The 13,107-nt window shown below is 44.2% G+C and overlaps 1 protein-coding gene across 6 annotated transcripts in view; it reads left to right on the top strand.

Annotated features, from left to right (window-relative positions):
* Vps13d (vacuolar protein sorting 13 homolog D) overlaps positions 1 to 13,107 on the top strand; it is a 234,091-nt gene that overhangs the window by 6,107 nt on the left and 214,877 nt on the right. For all 6 annotated transcript variants that reach the window (XR_004121180.1, XM_031379407.1, XM_031379404.1 and 3 more), the window contains 3 exons: positions 8,218 to 8,295; positions 10,521 to 10,711; positions 10,803 to 10,886. Coding sequence is in view for 5 of the 6 variants with exons in the window: in XM_031379407.1 (XP_031235267.1) it covers positions 8,218 to 8,295; positions 10,521 to 10,711; positions 10,803 to 10,886 (353 nt within the window). In the remaining variant the exon portion in view is untranslated. The remainder of the gene's footprint in view (positions 1 to 8,217; positions 8,296 to 10,520; positions 10,712 to 10,802; positions 10,887 to 13,107) is intronic.

The following is a 13,107-nucleotide window of genomic DNA, read 5'->3' as shown; positions in this document are numbered from 1 at the left end:
TTAAAGTGCCAGATGTGGTGGCACATCCTTTTAATCCCAGCACTTGAGAAACAGAGGAAAGTGGATCTCTGTGAGTTCAAAGCCAGCCTGATCAACATAGTGGAATCCTGACTTTAAAAAAAAAAGATTAAAAGTTTCATTTATTTATTTTGTACATTTATGGGTACACATGCCGTGGTATGTATGGGGCAGTTAGAGGTCAACCTTTAGGAGTTGGTTCTCTCTCCACTGTGTGTATTTATGCAGGACAGGAAGCACCTTTACTCTTTGAGTCATCTCCTTGGCCCATTGTGCTGCTTTTCATTCACTCTGTAGTCCTGGCTGAACCTGACATTTACCATGAAGCCTCTGCCAGCTTGAAACTAGTTGTGATCCTCCTGCCTCTGCCTCCCACGTGCTGGGATTGCAGGCATACCATACACAGAGCGTAGACTATGTCTTATAGCAATTGCATGCATCACTGTGGTGCTTAGGGTAGCTTTTCTAGCGTCCTCTTTAAGGACTGTTGTTCTCTTTGGCTTTTAAATCTATGGAATGCAGCCGGACATAGTGAGGCATGCTTTTAGTCCCAGCATTCTGGAGTCAGAGGTAGGCGGATGTGTGAGTTTGAGGCTAGCCTGCTCTTACATAGTGAGTTGCCAGGACTAGATAGACCCTGTCTCATATATATATCTATGGTATGAAACCTTGAGGAATGTTTTTCTTCCGTAACTGGTGTTAGTTTTGACCCTTACTTAAGGGGTCCAAAGCACATCATAGCATGTGGAAGCATGACTGTGAGCTGGGAGACTGGCTGGCTATGGAAAGGAGGTGATGGTGTTTTGGGTCTTGACATAGTGGAGTAGTGATTGAGGGCACAGCGTGTTAGACAGGTAAGAGACCTAGCATCGAATATTACTGTTGTTAAATGTGTGGGGAGATACAAAGATGACATTGTTCAGGTGGCTGGGCTATCGTGGGTTCCTGTGGTTGCCCTGCCTGAAAGGTCAAAAAGGAGAAAAAAAGAAAAAAAAGACTACTTTTATACCAGACTGAGTTTGTGTCTAGTAATATTTATCAGCAACTTGAACATATTACTCAATGTCTGCATGTGAGGGTTATTAACCATCCCATAGGTCTCTGAGGACCAAGTAGGTTAATGTGGGTCAAAGAGCTTAGAGCTGTTCTTGGCATGTAGTGGGCTCGTAGTGCAGGTTAGTCCTCATCGTCCATCACCAGGATGGTCAGCACAGGATTGGCTGGTGTGTCATTGTGCATGTGTACTGACGTTGTTAAAATGCCAATCACTGTATGAGTAGTTGGAAGACAGAGGTTGCACTTGGGCAACACTTACAGAGCACCTGTTGCGGGCAAGGCTCTTGGTACACTTGGTACTACAGCTCAGGCTCAAGCTCTGACCCTGCTCTCACCACTTTCAAGCTGCCAGTGACTGTGGTGGCCACTAAAAGCCTTCTTCCCCATCTCTTCCTCTTTCACCCCAGGCCAGACAGAGACCCCCCGTGACCTCTGGTGCGACACCACTTAGCTAGCTCTGACGGTTCTAAGCAAACTGCCTTTGAGAAACTGATGTATAGGTTGGGCATCCTCAGTCTGGAAGATTCTGAAATGTGGAGTACTTTAGTCTTGACCAAGCTCAAAAAGCTTGTGATAGCAGAGCACTGTGGTTGCATTTTGAATATTTTTATTTTTATTTTTATTTATTTTTAGTTTTTGGTTTTTCGAGACAGGGTTTCTCTGCATAGCCCTGGCTGTCCTGGAACTCACTCTGTAGACCAGGCTGGCCTTGAGCTCAGAAATCCGCCTGTCTCTGCCTCCCAATTGCTGAGATTAAAGGCGTGCGCCACCACTGCCCCCAGCTTTGAATATTTTTAAAAATTAGTTTTCCATCCAGGCACTCACGCCTTTAATCCCTACACTCGGGAGGCAGAGGTAGGCAGGTCTCTATGAGTTTGAGGCCAGCTTGGTCTACAGGACTAAGTGTTCCAGGACAGCCAGGGCTACACTGAGAAACCTTGTTTTAGAAAAAAATTTTTTCCTCCACTTTTTCCTCCACACCCCCCTTTTTCTTTCTTTCCATTGTATTGATTAATTGGTTGGTTGGAGTGCATGTGCTATATCAAATAGGTGGAGGAGGTCAGAAGATAACTTGCGAGAGTGGTTCTGTCTTTCCAGTGTGGTCCCAAGGATCAAACTCAGGGTGTTCTGCTTGGTGGCAGTCGGTTCTTCCATCTGCCATCTCTAGCCCCTCGATTCTTCATATAGTCCAGGATGACCTCCAAGTTGGTATGTAGCTGAGGATGACTTTGAATTTCTGATCTTCTTGCCTCCACATCCCAAGTGGTAGGCTTACAGGTGTTCACGCTTCCAGTCTGCAGCGGTGACATGGAACTCACGGTTCCACGCATGAAAAGGAAAGTGTTCTACCTATTGAACTAGAACCCTGGCTCTGAATGTTTGATTTTTGTTTGGGAGTGCTCAACCAGTAAAATTTATTTAAGTCAGAAAATCCCCCAAACCTGAAATAATTGAAATGGCAAGTATTTCAGACAGGGATACTCAAGGTGTAGAACTTCTTTGCTTCGTTAGGAAGATTGAATGAGATAGTGCTGGAGAGATGGCTCAGCAGTTAAGAACACTGGTTGTTCTCCCAAAGGACCTGGGTTCAATTCCCAGCACCCACTTAGCAGCTTGCAACTGTCTGTAACTCCAGTTCCAGGGGATTTGATCCCTTCTTTAGGACTCTACATGCACCAGGTACAGAAGTGGCACACAGATGATACATACAGGGAAAACATCTATATACGTAAAATTAAAAGTTAGAGTATATTGTCTTGGTTACTGACATATTGCTCTGAGGAGATACCGCAATCAAGGCAGTTTATAAAAGGAAGCATTAAATTGAGAGCTTGCTTACAGTTTAAGAAGATTAGTCCATGATCATCATGACAGAAGCATGGCGGCTGGCAGGCATGCAGGTAGGCATGGTGCTAGAACTGGAACCAAGAGCTCACATCTGATCTCATCTAAAGGTTGCAGGCAGAGAGTCTTTGGGCCTGGTATAGGCTTTTGAAACCTCAAAGCCCATCCCCAGTGAGACATCTCCCCCAACAAGGCCACACATCCCCATCTTTCCTCACCAGTGGGAGCCACTTTCATTTAAAGCACTACATGTATTAAATATTTAAAAGATTATTTCTTTTGTCTTTTTGAGGTTATAATATAATTATACAATTTACCCCCTCCATTTCCTTCTAAACCCTCCTATATACCCTTCCTTGCTCTTTCAAATTCATGGTAAATATATTTTTTTTTAATTAAAATTATTTACATTGGTATCTGCCTCCATGTATGTCTGTGTGAGGATGTCATCCCTCGGAACTAGAATTACAGTTGTGATGTGACTTGTGAGTGCTGGGATTTGAACCAAGGCCTTTGGAAGAGCAACCAGTACTCTTAACTGCTGACCTATATCTCCAGCCTGTAAATGTGTGTGTGTGTGTGTGTGTGTGTGTGTGTGTATGTGTATGAATGAGATGATCTAGTGGCTGCTATTATAGCTTGGTGGTAGAATATTGGCTTTGTATGAGTGGGTGGGAGATTAGGAGAGCATGAGTTTGAGGCCTACTATTTGGGGGTGGAGTGGGGGTGGGATAATAATGAAGTACTTGGCACACAGTGAGATCTCACTAAGTGTTAGGTGCTGTCATTATCATCTTTCAGTCTCAGCCTATAAAGTTCTTACCCACAAGGCAGTCATCACTGAATGGCTGCACTTGAGCTAGAGGCCATAGCTGGATGCGATGGCATGCCCCTGCGATCAAAGTACTTGAGAGGATGAGGCAAGAATGATTGCTGTGAGGTCAAGGCCAGTCTGGGGTATGCAGTGAGTTCTAGCTAGTCTGGATGACACTGTGAGACTCTGCCTTTAATTACAAAAATTATATTATGCATTTAAGTGCATAGGAGAGGAACTCCTTGTTTTGTCTGTTGGGCCTGGGGAAAACTGGGGTAGCTTTTGAGTGAGCTGAAAAGGGTTTCAGTATATTGCACAGTGGTAACCACACTCCACGAGGAGTGGATCCCAGGAGCAGGGACTGGGAGCTTGTAGGTACAGGAGGATGTTTTGGAGTCAGGAGGTAAAGGCTTGGTTGGGCAATGACAGCACATGCTAGTTCTCCTTGTTGTCTGAACCCCATTCAGCCTGCTCCTATAAATAACCTGGAGCAGAATGAAGAGAATCTGCCAGTCAACAGAGATGGCTGGGACATGCCAGTTCACCACAGTATTAGTGTATAGATCTCTGGCCAGTGTGAGATGAGACGAGGAATTTTGGGGTGAGCCATCCATGAAAAAGCCTGGAAATTGCCTGCCTGGATCAATGAGTGGCATTCTGGCTTCAGAAGGGTCGACCTTCTTTTGCTGCATGAGTCTTAGGAGCAGTCCTTCCCAGAAGGACCTTTCCCAGCAGAGCAGAGCAGACCATGGGCACACATTTGAGTGTGTGTGTGTGTGTGTGTGTGTGTTGGGGGCAACACTAGTGTCTTGACCCATTACTGTGTTTTTGTGTTCCCAAACTGTTGGCTTGCTGCAGGCTTCTGTTGCTCCTCTTTCCTTTCTAAACCTCCTGTGCTGTCTGTACTTCAGCTTCTTTAATGTTTGTTTTTGTTTTTGTTTTTTTTGTTTTTGTTTGTTGTTGTTGTTGTTGTTTGGTTTTTCGAGGCAGGGTTTCTCTGTGTAGCCCTGGCTGTCCTGGAACTCACTCTGTAGACCAGGCTGGCCTCGAACTCAGAAATCCCGCCTCTGCCTCCCAAGTGCTGGGATTAAAGGCATGCGCCAACAACGCTAGGCTTCTTTAATGTTTTATGGTGTAAGTTTCTTCTGTTTCTGAACAGCGCAGACCAGGAAAACCTAGGGACCACCTGCCTTTGTGACTGATTAGCATATGGGAAAATAAGTCCAGTCTCAGTTCAAATGTGGCATGGCTCCACTGGAGCACTTAGTTCTTGTGTGCAAGAACCTGCCTTCAGTCCCTAGTGCTACAAAAACAAAAGAAGAAACTGTTATTGTCGATCTGAAAGTCATTTTCACCCTAGGAGAACATTTTCTGAGATATTCTCATTTATGATAATTTTCTCTCCAACTGTGGAAATAGGTTTATTTTGTTTTAGGTGATTTACTTTTATGCTTGGGACTCTATGTGGATGCCCCCTGCCCCCTCCCTCCCCAAAGGGAAAAAAAAAGAAGAGCCTATGCTTAGTTAGAACTTGCTAAATTGCTAGGTTTGATCTCCTTTGGAGTCTCCATAGTCGTTTATCTGAGGAAGTACGGTCCCTACATCGTATGCCTTTGCAGTGAGCCTTGTCTGCCCTATTCCTGACCTTCCTACCCATTAATGGTTGCTGTCTTACTCCCTGTTCTCAAAAATACTTATCCCCAACAGATTCAAGGCTCAGAAATTGCTTGGTGTTGTACAAACGGTTTTATGACACCAAGGCCCTCTTTTCAACAGTCTGTGCTAGAGGATGTACTCTCTTATGCTCTGTGGCCTACATAAGTACAGTTTGGCTGTATGTATGAAGATGAACAGCTTGCATAGTCAGGTGATCCTGTTTGTCAGTCTTCCCTTATTGTGATAAAATATCTGAGATAATCAACTTAAAAAGAGGAAAGGTTATTTTGGTTTACAGTTTTGGATTGCCCAGTTTGCTTGGCTCCGTTGCCTCTGGGCCTAGAGTAATGGTGGGAACCCCTGGCAAAGCTGGCTTGCTTCCCGTATGGCAGATGGGAAGTAGAGTCAGGAAGGGGCCCCATTTTCAGAGTCACTTTTGATGGCACATCCTCACTAACCTAACTTCTGCTAGATAGACCCACCCACATAAAGGTTCACTACCTCCCAATAGTGTCATGGGCTGGGGCGGGAGGTGGGTAGCCCTTCAATTTGTGGGCCTTTGGGGAACATTTGGATCCAAATGAGAGCAGAGCTGGATCTGGCTGCCTTGTCTTTGCATATCTGAGTTGAAGTCATCATACATTTTGGCCCTGGCCTTCTGACAAGTTATGCCTCAATGAAGGAAGGAGCAGAGAGGAACTGGCCTTTGGGTGACTGGCTTTCTTGTTTATTTTATTTTATTATGTAATCCTAATCTAATCTAATCTAATCTAATCTAATCTAATCTATTGTGAAACGGGGTCTACATAGCCCTGGCTGTCCTAGAACTCACTCTATAGACCAGGCTAGCCTCATAGAGATCCTTCTGCTTCTGCATCCCAAGTTCTGGAATAAAAGCGTACATTACTGCACCGCACCCCCTTCAGTTTTATTAACTAAAACTGTGGGTTCTCAAGCATTTTGTGACCTATGCTCAATAACTGGGGAAGGACATTGCTGAGGGATTGGTCTGATTGTTAAAAAACATAGCTGATTCTTGTCCTCAGGAATTCTGATTTGGGAGATTTCAGGAAGGGCACAAAAGCCTGCATTTCACCTTAGGGAGTCAGAAGATGTCAATCTTGTAAGAACTTTTAGCCTATGCTGAGGGTCTGCAAGTTAACCAGCAGGCCAAATCTGACCTGCTAGTCAGGATGGCTTTAATTAATTAATTAATTGTGTGTAAGTGCTTCTGAACATTTGTAAGAGTACCAGTGGTCTGAGGACAACTTTTGGGAGTCGGTTTTCTCCTTGCACTATATGGGTCCTGGAGATTGAGCCCAGATCTTCAGGCTTGACATCAACTGCCTTTATCTGCTGAGCCATCTTGCTGTCCCCTATTAATTTATTTTTTGAGACAGGATTTCATGTAATTAGCCTAGCCCAGAATTTTCTATGCAGCCTAGAATTATCTTAAATTCTTGATCCTTCTTACTCTACTGTCCAAATGCTGGAATTCTGTCTTTTACCTTTTTCTTTTCTTTTCTTTTTTTAAAGGCAGAGTCTCTAGCCCATGCTGGCCTTGAACTCACTATGTAGCTGAGAATGATCTTGAACGTGAGATACTTTTGTCCCTCTCTTTGTGTTGTGGGACTACAGGAGTGTACCACCATAGTGTGTTTCTTTGATGGGGATCTGTAGCTGGACTTTGACTACTTTTTGTGTTCTTCTTTCTTCCACCCTTCTCCACCATTTTTCTACCCTTTTGATGCCATAATACTAGTTAGGAGAGAAAAAAGGATAGAGGGGAAAGGGGGTTAAACTACTTCCTGCTAGTTAGGGGTGTCAAGTTCCTTGGGCCAGGTTTGATCTTTGCTGTCAGGATATTTAATTTCTTCTTGCACATGACGACTTAACAAACCACAGCTAACAACAACCAACAGCAGCCACCCACCAGCTGACAAAAATCCATCGCACCTCCTGAGGTCCTAGCATTTGTTTACCCTCAGAAAAGTTCCCAGGATTCCAAAGGTCACACAGTTGCAGAGACCATCTGGTGCTGGCAAAATCATGCCCGTGCTATAGCACAAGGCAGATCATATTCAGCTGCTGTGGATGATCTGAAGCAGCTCCACCTACCACACCTGGGGTTAAAATGAGATCATATTCTTATAATATTTCTGAGTTTTTTTTAAAGAAACCGAAATGCCAAAATTGTCACTACAGGGATCAATCTAGGATTTTTTGTGTGGTGAGTGACCATTTTACCAACTGAACTAAACTCCTAGCTGTCTGTTACATTTTAAATCTTGTTTGAAAAAAATAAATAAGTTGGCCATGTACCTTTAGTCTAACTACTCAGAAGGTTAAGACATGGGGATAGTGTGAGCCCAGAAGCTTGAGGTCAGCCTGGGCAACATAGTGAGACCCTTGAGTCACGAAAGGAAAGGGAGTGTCAGAAAGATGCTCAGTAGGCAAAGGCACTTGCTGCAGAGCATAACAGACTGAGTTTTATCTCTGGAACCTACATGGTGGAAGGAGAGAACTGACTCCTGAAGAAAGTTGTTCTCTGATCGCCTACATATCACATACCCCCCCAATAAATGTAATAAACTTAAGAAAGAAGAAATAAAAATGCAGTCAACATGATATGAAGCTTAACATATTGGACAAAGTAAGGATCTTGCCTAGGCTCTTCAGGCGTCTATGATTCAGCTGTCCTGTATGCGTCCCAGTGGGTGGTCGGGCTAGTGGTGGCATCGCAGTGGCCATCGCCCTCAGTGTTCTGCACGCAGCCGGCAGATGAGTCTTTGCTGGATGAACATTTATTTTGTGTTGGTTTGTTTTAGGTGCTGTTGAATTAGAAAACCTCCCATTAAAGAAAGATGCCCTGAAAGAACTGGAATTGCCCTTTGAAGTCAAAGCTGGTATGTGGAACCAAAGGAGGGAGGGAGGTTTGCGGAGCAAGTTGTCTGGGATAGGAGAGTCAGAAGCCCTGGAGTTGGTATCTGATTGACCTTGTTTCTTACAAAAAGTCAGTAAGATGTGTGAAGTCCTATTTTGCTGTCAGAATGCTTCATATCCTCTTGCAAACTCATTCAGAACTGCCACCGTGGCCAGGCAGAGCAGAGCATGCCTATAGCCCAGCATTTAGGGAGGAGAAGGAAGGTCTCAGGCATTCAAGCCCAACATGGTATGACCTTGTCTCAAAACAAATAAATAACTGCCACTCTGCATTAATTCAAGTTGACATCAAAGTTTGGTTATATATGTCATATTTTCCTAGAGAAAACTAATTTTTCATGATTTTTTTTATAAAATAATAAATTTTTTTCTCCTGCCTCTATGGTACTAATTGAACCCAGGGCCTTGTACACTCAGAGCAAGTATTGTGTCACTGAGCTACATTCTCAGTCACCCATATTCTTAGTTTACTTTTGGATTAGACAGTCAGTCATTTAGTATTATCATTAGAAATACCATAATGAAGACTGGGGCTACAGCCCAGTCTAGAGGACTTGCTGAGCAAGCATGGATATGTGAGGGCCTTGATTCTTTCCTCAGAGCCACACACAAAGGAAAACACTGTTCTCAATGCTCCACTGTTACCTTGCCTTTTGTGAGACTCTGTCTCACTATGTAGCCCTGGCTGGCCTGGTGCTCACTAGATAGATTAGGCTGGCCTGAAACTGTGTTACCGCGCTGGCTTCAAACTCACAGGATCTTCCTATCTCTGCTTCCCAAGTGCTGGGACTAAAGGCATGTGCCACCATGCACAGTGAGATGTCTTTTATTACATAGAGTTTAAAGGCTTGGCTAAAATGGAGGAAGTTGGGAAGTAGGTATATTCTACAGGCGAGGTAACTCTGAGCCCAGGTTCTTGTGAGCATTAGTTTTCTTTATCCATATACTGCGTTTTCTGTTTTAGTTTACAGTGGATATGTTCAAGGTTAGATATGTAAGCATGATATCTCCCAACAAATACTCATCAACCAGCCAGTTATTAAGAGATGAGTTCTGTGACCAGGGTCTGTGCAGGTAGGTACCATGGGAAGAGAGATACCGCTTAGGAATTCAAGAAGTGGTCCAGTTGGAACAGTGTTTCCATAGTAAATAATCTATATTTGCTATGAAAAAAACTCACTGGGCGGGCTGGCGAGATGGCTCAGCGGGTAAGAGCACTGACCCAATAGCCACATGATGGCCTCACGGCCATCTGTGCAGCTACAGTGTACTCATACAACACATAAATAAATAAGTCTTTAAAAAAAAAAAAAACTCACTGGGCATTTTCCAGCTTAATTCATTGTAGCCAGTTGTCTTAGTTATGGTTTTACTGCTGTGAACAGACATCATGACTAAGGCAACTCTTAATGAGGACAACATTTAATTGGGGCTGGCTGACAGGTTTAGAGGTTCAGTCCATTATCATCAAGGCGGGAACATGGCAGTGTCCCAGCAGGCATGGTGCAGGAGGAGCTGAGAGTTCTACATCTTCATCTGAAGACTGCTAGCAGAATACTAACTTCCAGGCAGCTAGGATGAGGGTCTTAAAGCCCACACCCACAGTGACACACCTACTCCAACAGGGCCACACCTTGTATTTGTGCCTGCCACTCTCTGGACTGAGCGTAAACAAACCATCACACTGGTTCTTTTTAATTAATTACTTTATTTTAAAGTGGTTCTTACAGGTCTACTCTAACAGTTGTTTCACATATGTAGGAACCTGGTTGGCTAGCCTTCAACTCAGTTTGTGATCCAGGCTGGCTTTAACTTGCCGTCCCCCTGCTTTAGCCACCTGAGTGCTAGGATTAGAAACTTGCACCCCCACACCTGGCTTGCTGTTTTGTGATTGTTGTCTTTTTTTTTTTTTCTCCTTCTGGTGCTGGGGATGGAATCCAGGGCCTTGCACTTCCAAGGCACAAGTTCTACCAGAGCTAAATGCCACACCCCAAGATATTGCTCCTGCTGGCCTTGGACTTGTGATCCTCCTGCCTCTGTCTCTTCAGCATTTCCTAAACGTACCACCATATTTGTCAGTTTTTTTTTTAATTTTTTAATAAAATAAATAATGATAAAAGCAATCTATGTGCCTTAAAGAGAGCTAGATATACTTTGAGACACCTGAGAAATATCCTTCTCCTTCCAGGCTTGATTGGCAAAGTGACACTCCAGATTCCTTTCTACCGCCCCCATGTGGACCCTTGGGTGATCTCCATCTCTGGCCTCCACGTAATCAGTGCTCCTGAGAAAATCCAGGACTTCAATGATGAGAAGGAGAAGTTACTGGAGAGGGAGCGTAAGAAGGCGCTGCTTCAAGCCCTTGAGGAGAGATGGAAGGCAAGGCATAGAGTCTCTGCTCTGGGGGCTGCTGTGACATCCCCACCAGTGATACGCTGGCCTCTGCTGACACTGGCTCTTTCCTTTGCAGAGTGAGCGGCGGCAGCAGAAGGGAGAACCTTATTGGTATTCAGTCACTGCCTCAGTTGTCACGAGGATCGTGGAGAATATCGAGGTGAGTTCTGTCACCTTTATGAGGGCACATTAAAGGTTTCTGAGGTTTCGATGTGTTTTCGCTTCCGAGTTGCTCGTTTCTTGTGGGTTTAGCTGTGCAGTGCTGGGGGCTGGCTGTTCAGGTGTACCTTTTTAGAGGTTGTTGCCAAAGGGAAAAACTGAAAAGCAAGTTCTGGCTTGTGAGGCCGACGCAGGTCTTTCTTGCTTTAGCTGGTGTGAGTAGGCGTTTTCCCTTTCACTCTCCCTCCCCTTACCACACTTTCTTTTTGAATGTTGGAATCCCACTTGCTAAAGGATTTCTTACCTCAGAAGCCAGGTTACTTAGGTCTGGATGACTGGTTTCGGGGCAAGTCGTATAAGCTTTCTGGTCATAGTTTTTTCATGTGTAAAATGCGGGAGGTGGGGTCCCCACCACCTAGTGTGTGAACTGTGACCTCGCATTGATGTATCTTAGTGAGTTTAATGGGCTGTAGTGCAGTGGCCACTTGTTTGACCACTAGAAGTGGGATCAGGGGATGACTCTTCATTCAGTGTCACAAAGCAGCCCATACTTACAGTCTCTAGATTCTCTTACAGTGTCAAGGCCACCCAGGCCAAGTGTGCTTAGTGTGTGTCATGCTTCTCAAAAGGATGACATGAGGTTGTTAGTTTCATAACTTGGATAAAAAGATTGGTGCACTTGGGGCACTCATTTAAGAAAAATGGTTGTTATAATATAGTAATATTTTCGTGCATATGTACACAATGCTTGTGTGCAGGTATGTACATATCTTCTACAACAAAGGAATATTTTTTCTTATAAAACATTTTTTATTATATTATTATTTTATTTTATTTTTATTTATTTATTTATTTATTTATTTTGTTTTTTGTTTTTTTGAGACAGGGTTTCTCTGTGTAGCCCCAGCTGTCCTGGAACTCACTCTGTAGACCAGGCTGGCCTTGAACTCAGAAATCCGCCTGCCTCTGCCTCCCAAGTGCAAGATTTATTTATTTTTATGTATATGAGTACACTGTAGCTGTCTTCAGACACATAGAAGAGGGCATTAGATCCCATTACAGATGGTTGTGAGCCACCATGTGGTTGCTGGGATTTGAACTCAGGGACTTCAGAAGAGGAGTCAGTGCTCTTAACTGAGTACTGAGCCATCTCTCCAGCCCATAAAACATTTTTTTTGCATTTGCTTTAGGGGGGACAGGGACAGGGGCACATGTGAAAGTAAGGAGATTCCTTGTGGCATTTGGTTCTGTTTAATTCTGTGGGTCGTGGGGACCAAACTCAGGTCATCAGGCTTGGTAGCCAGCACACTTGCCCGCCTAGCTTTCTGCTGGCCCCAGAAACGTCTTTCCCCAGAGGCCACTTACCTGTAGTGAAATCACAGGAGCGGGGCCTCTGCTTGGGGTGGTGCTGGCTGTGTGTAGAGAATTCTAGCACTGGGTCTTATGCGTTTCTGTCTCTTCTTCCTTGATGGTCCTGAGCCTTGATGTACCTGTGCCATTTAGGGATGAGCACCCCACCATCACTTTTAAACAAAGTTAAAGTATGTGTGTGTGTGTGTGTGTGTGTGTGTGTACATTTAGAAGTCGGAGGACGGCTTGCACAGTTTGGTTTTCTTCTTCTACATGGGTCCCGGGGATGGATTTCAGATCATCAGTCTTGGTAGCAAGTACCTTTACCCACTGGGCCACCTCAGTGGCCCATATTATGATTTTGTCATCCATATTAAGCATTGTTTTCCCCACATTGGCCTCAATACCATGCTGATAATCATTAACACAGTGATACTTACTGTTGTTTGACTTGTTTCTCTTCCTTCTCTCCACACTGCTGAGTGTGGTTTATGTTTGCGCATGCTCACAGGTGTGCAGACTGTGAAGGCCAGAGCATGTATCAGGTGTCTTCCTCTGTTGCTGTCTGCCTTACTGCCTTGAGACCGGGTCTCTCCTTGAGCTACAAGCTCACCGTTTTGACTGAGCTGATGTGATCACCAAGGTTCTGGGATCTGTCTGTCTCTGTCCTGTCAATGCTGGCATTACAGGCAAGCATAGCCATCCGTGCCTGACTTTCTGTGTGGCTGCTGTAGAATTGAACTCAGATCCTCATGCTTGCAAAACAAGCATTCTTACCCAGAGTCATCTCCCTGACCTAGTTTGTATTTTTGTAATGGCTAATGATGCTAAACAAACACTTTTCTTTTTCTTTTTTTTTTTTTTTAAAGATT

This window comes from Mastomys coucha, unplaced genomic scaffold (genome assembly GCF_008632895.1).
Source record: "Mastomys coucha isolate ucsf_1 unplaced genomic scaffold, UCSF_Mcou_1 pScaffold18, whole genome shotgun sequence".
NCBI lineage: Eukaryota > Metazoa > Chordata > Mammalia > Rodentia > Muridae > Mastomys > Mastomys coucha.
This window is presented reverse-complemented; position numbering and strand designations above follow the sequence as displayed.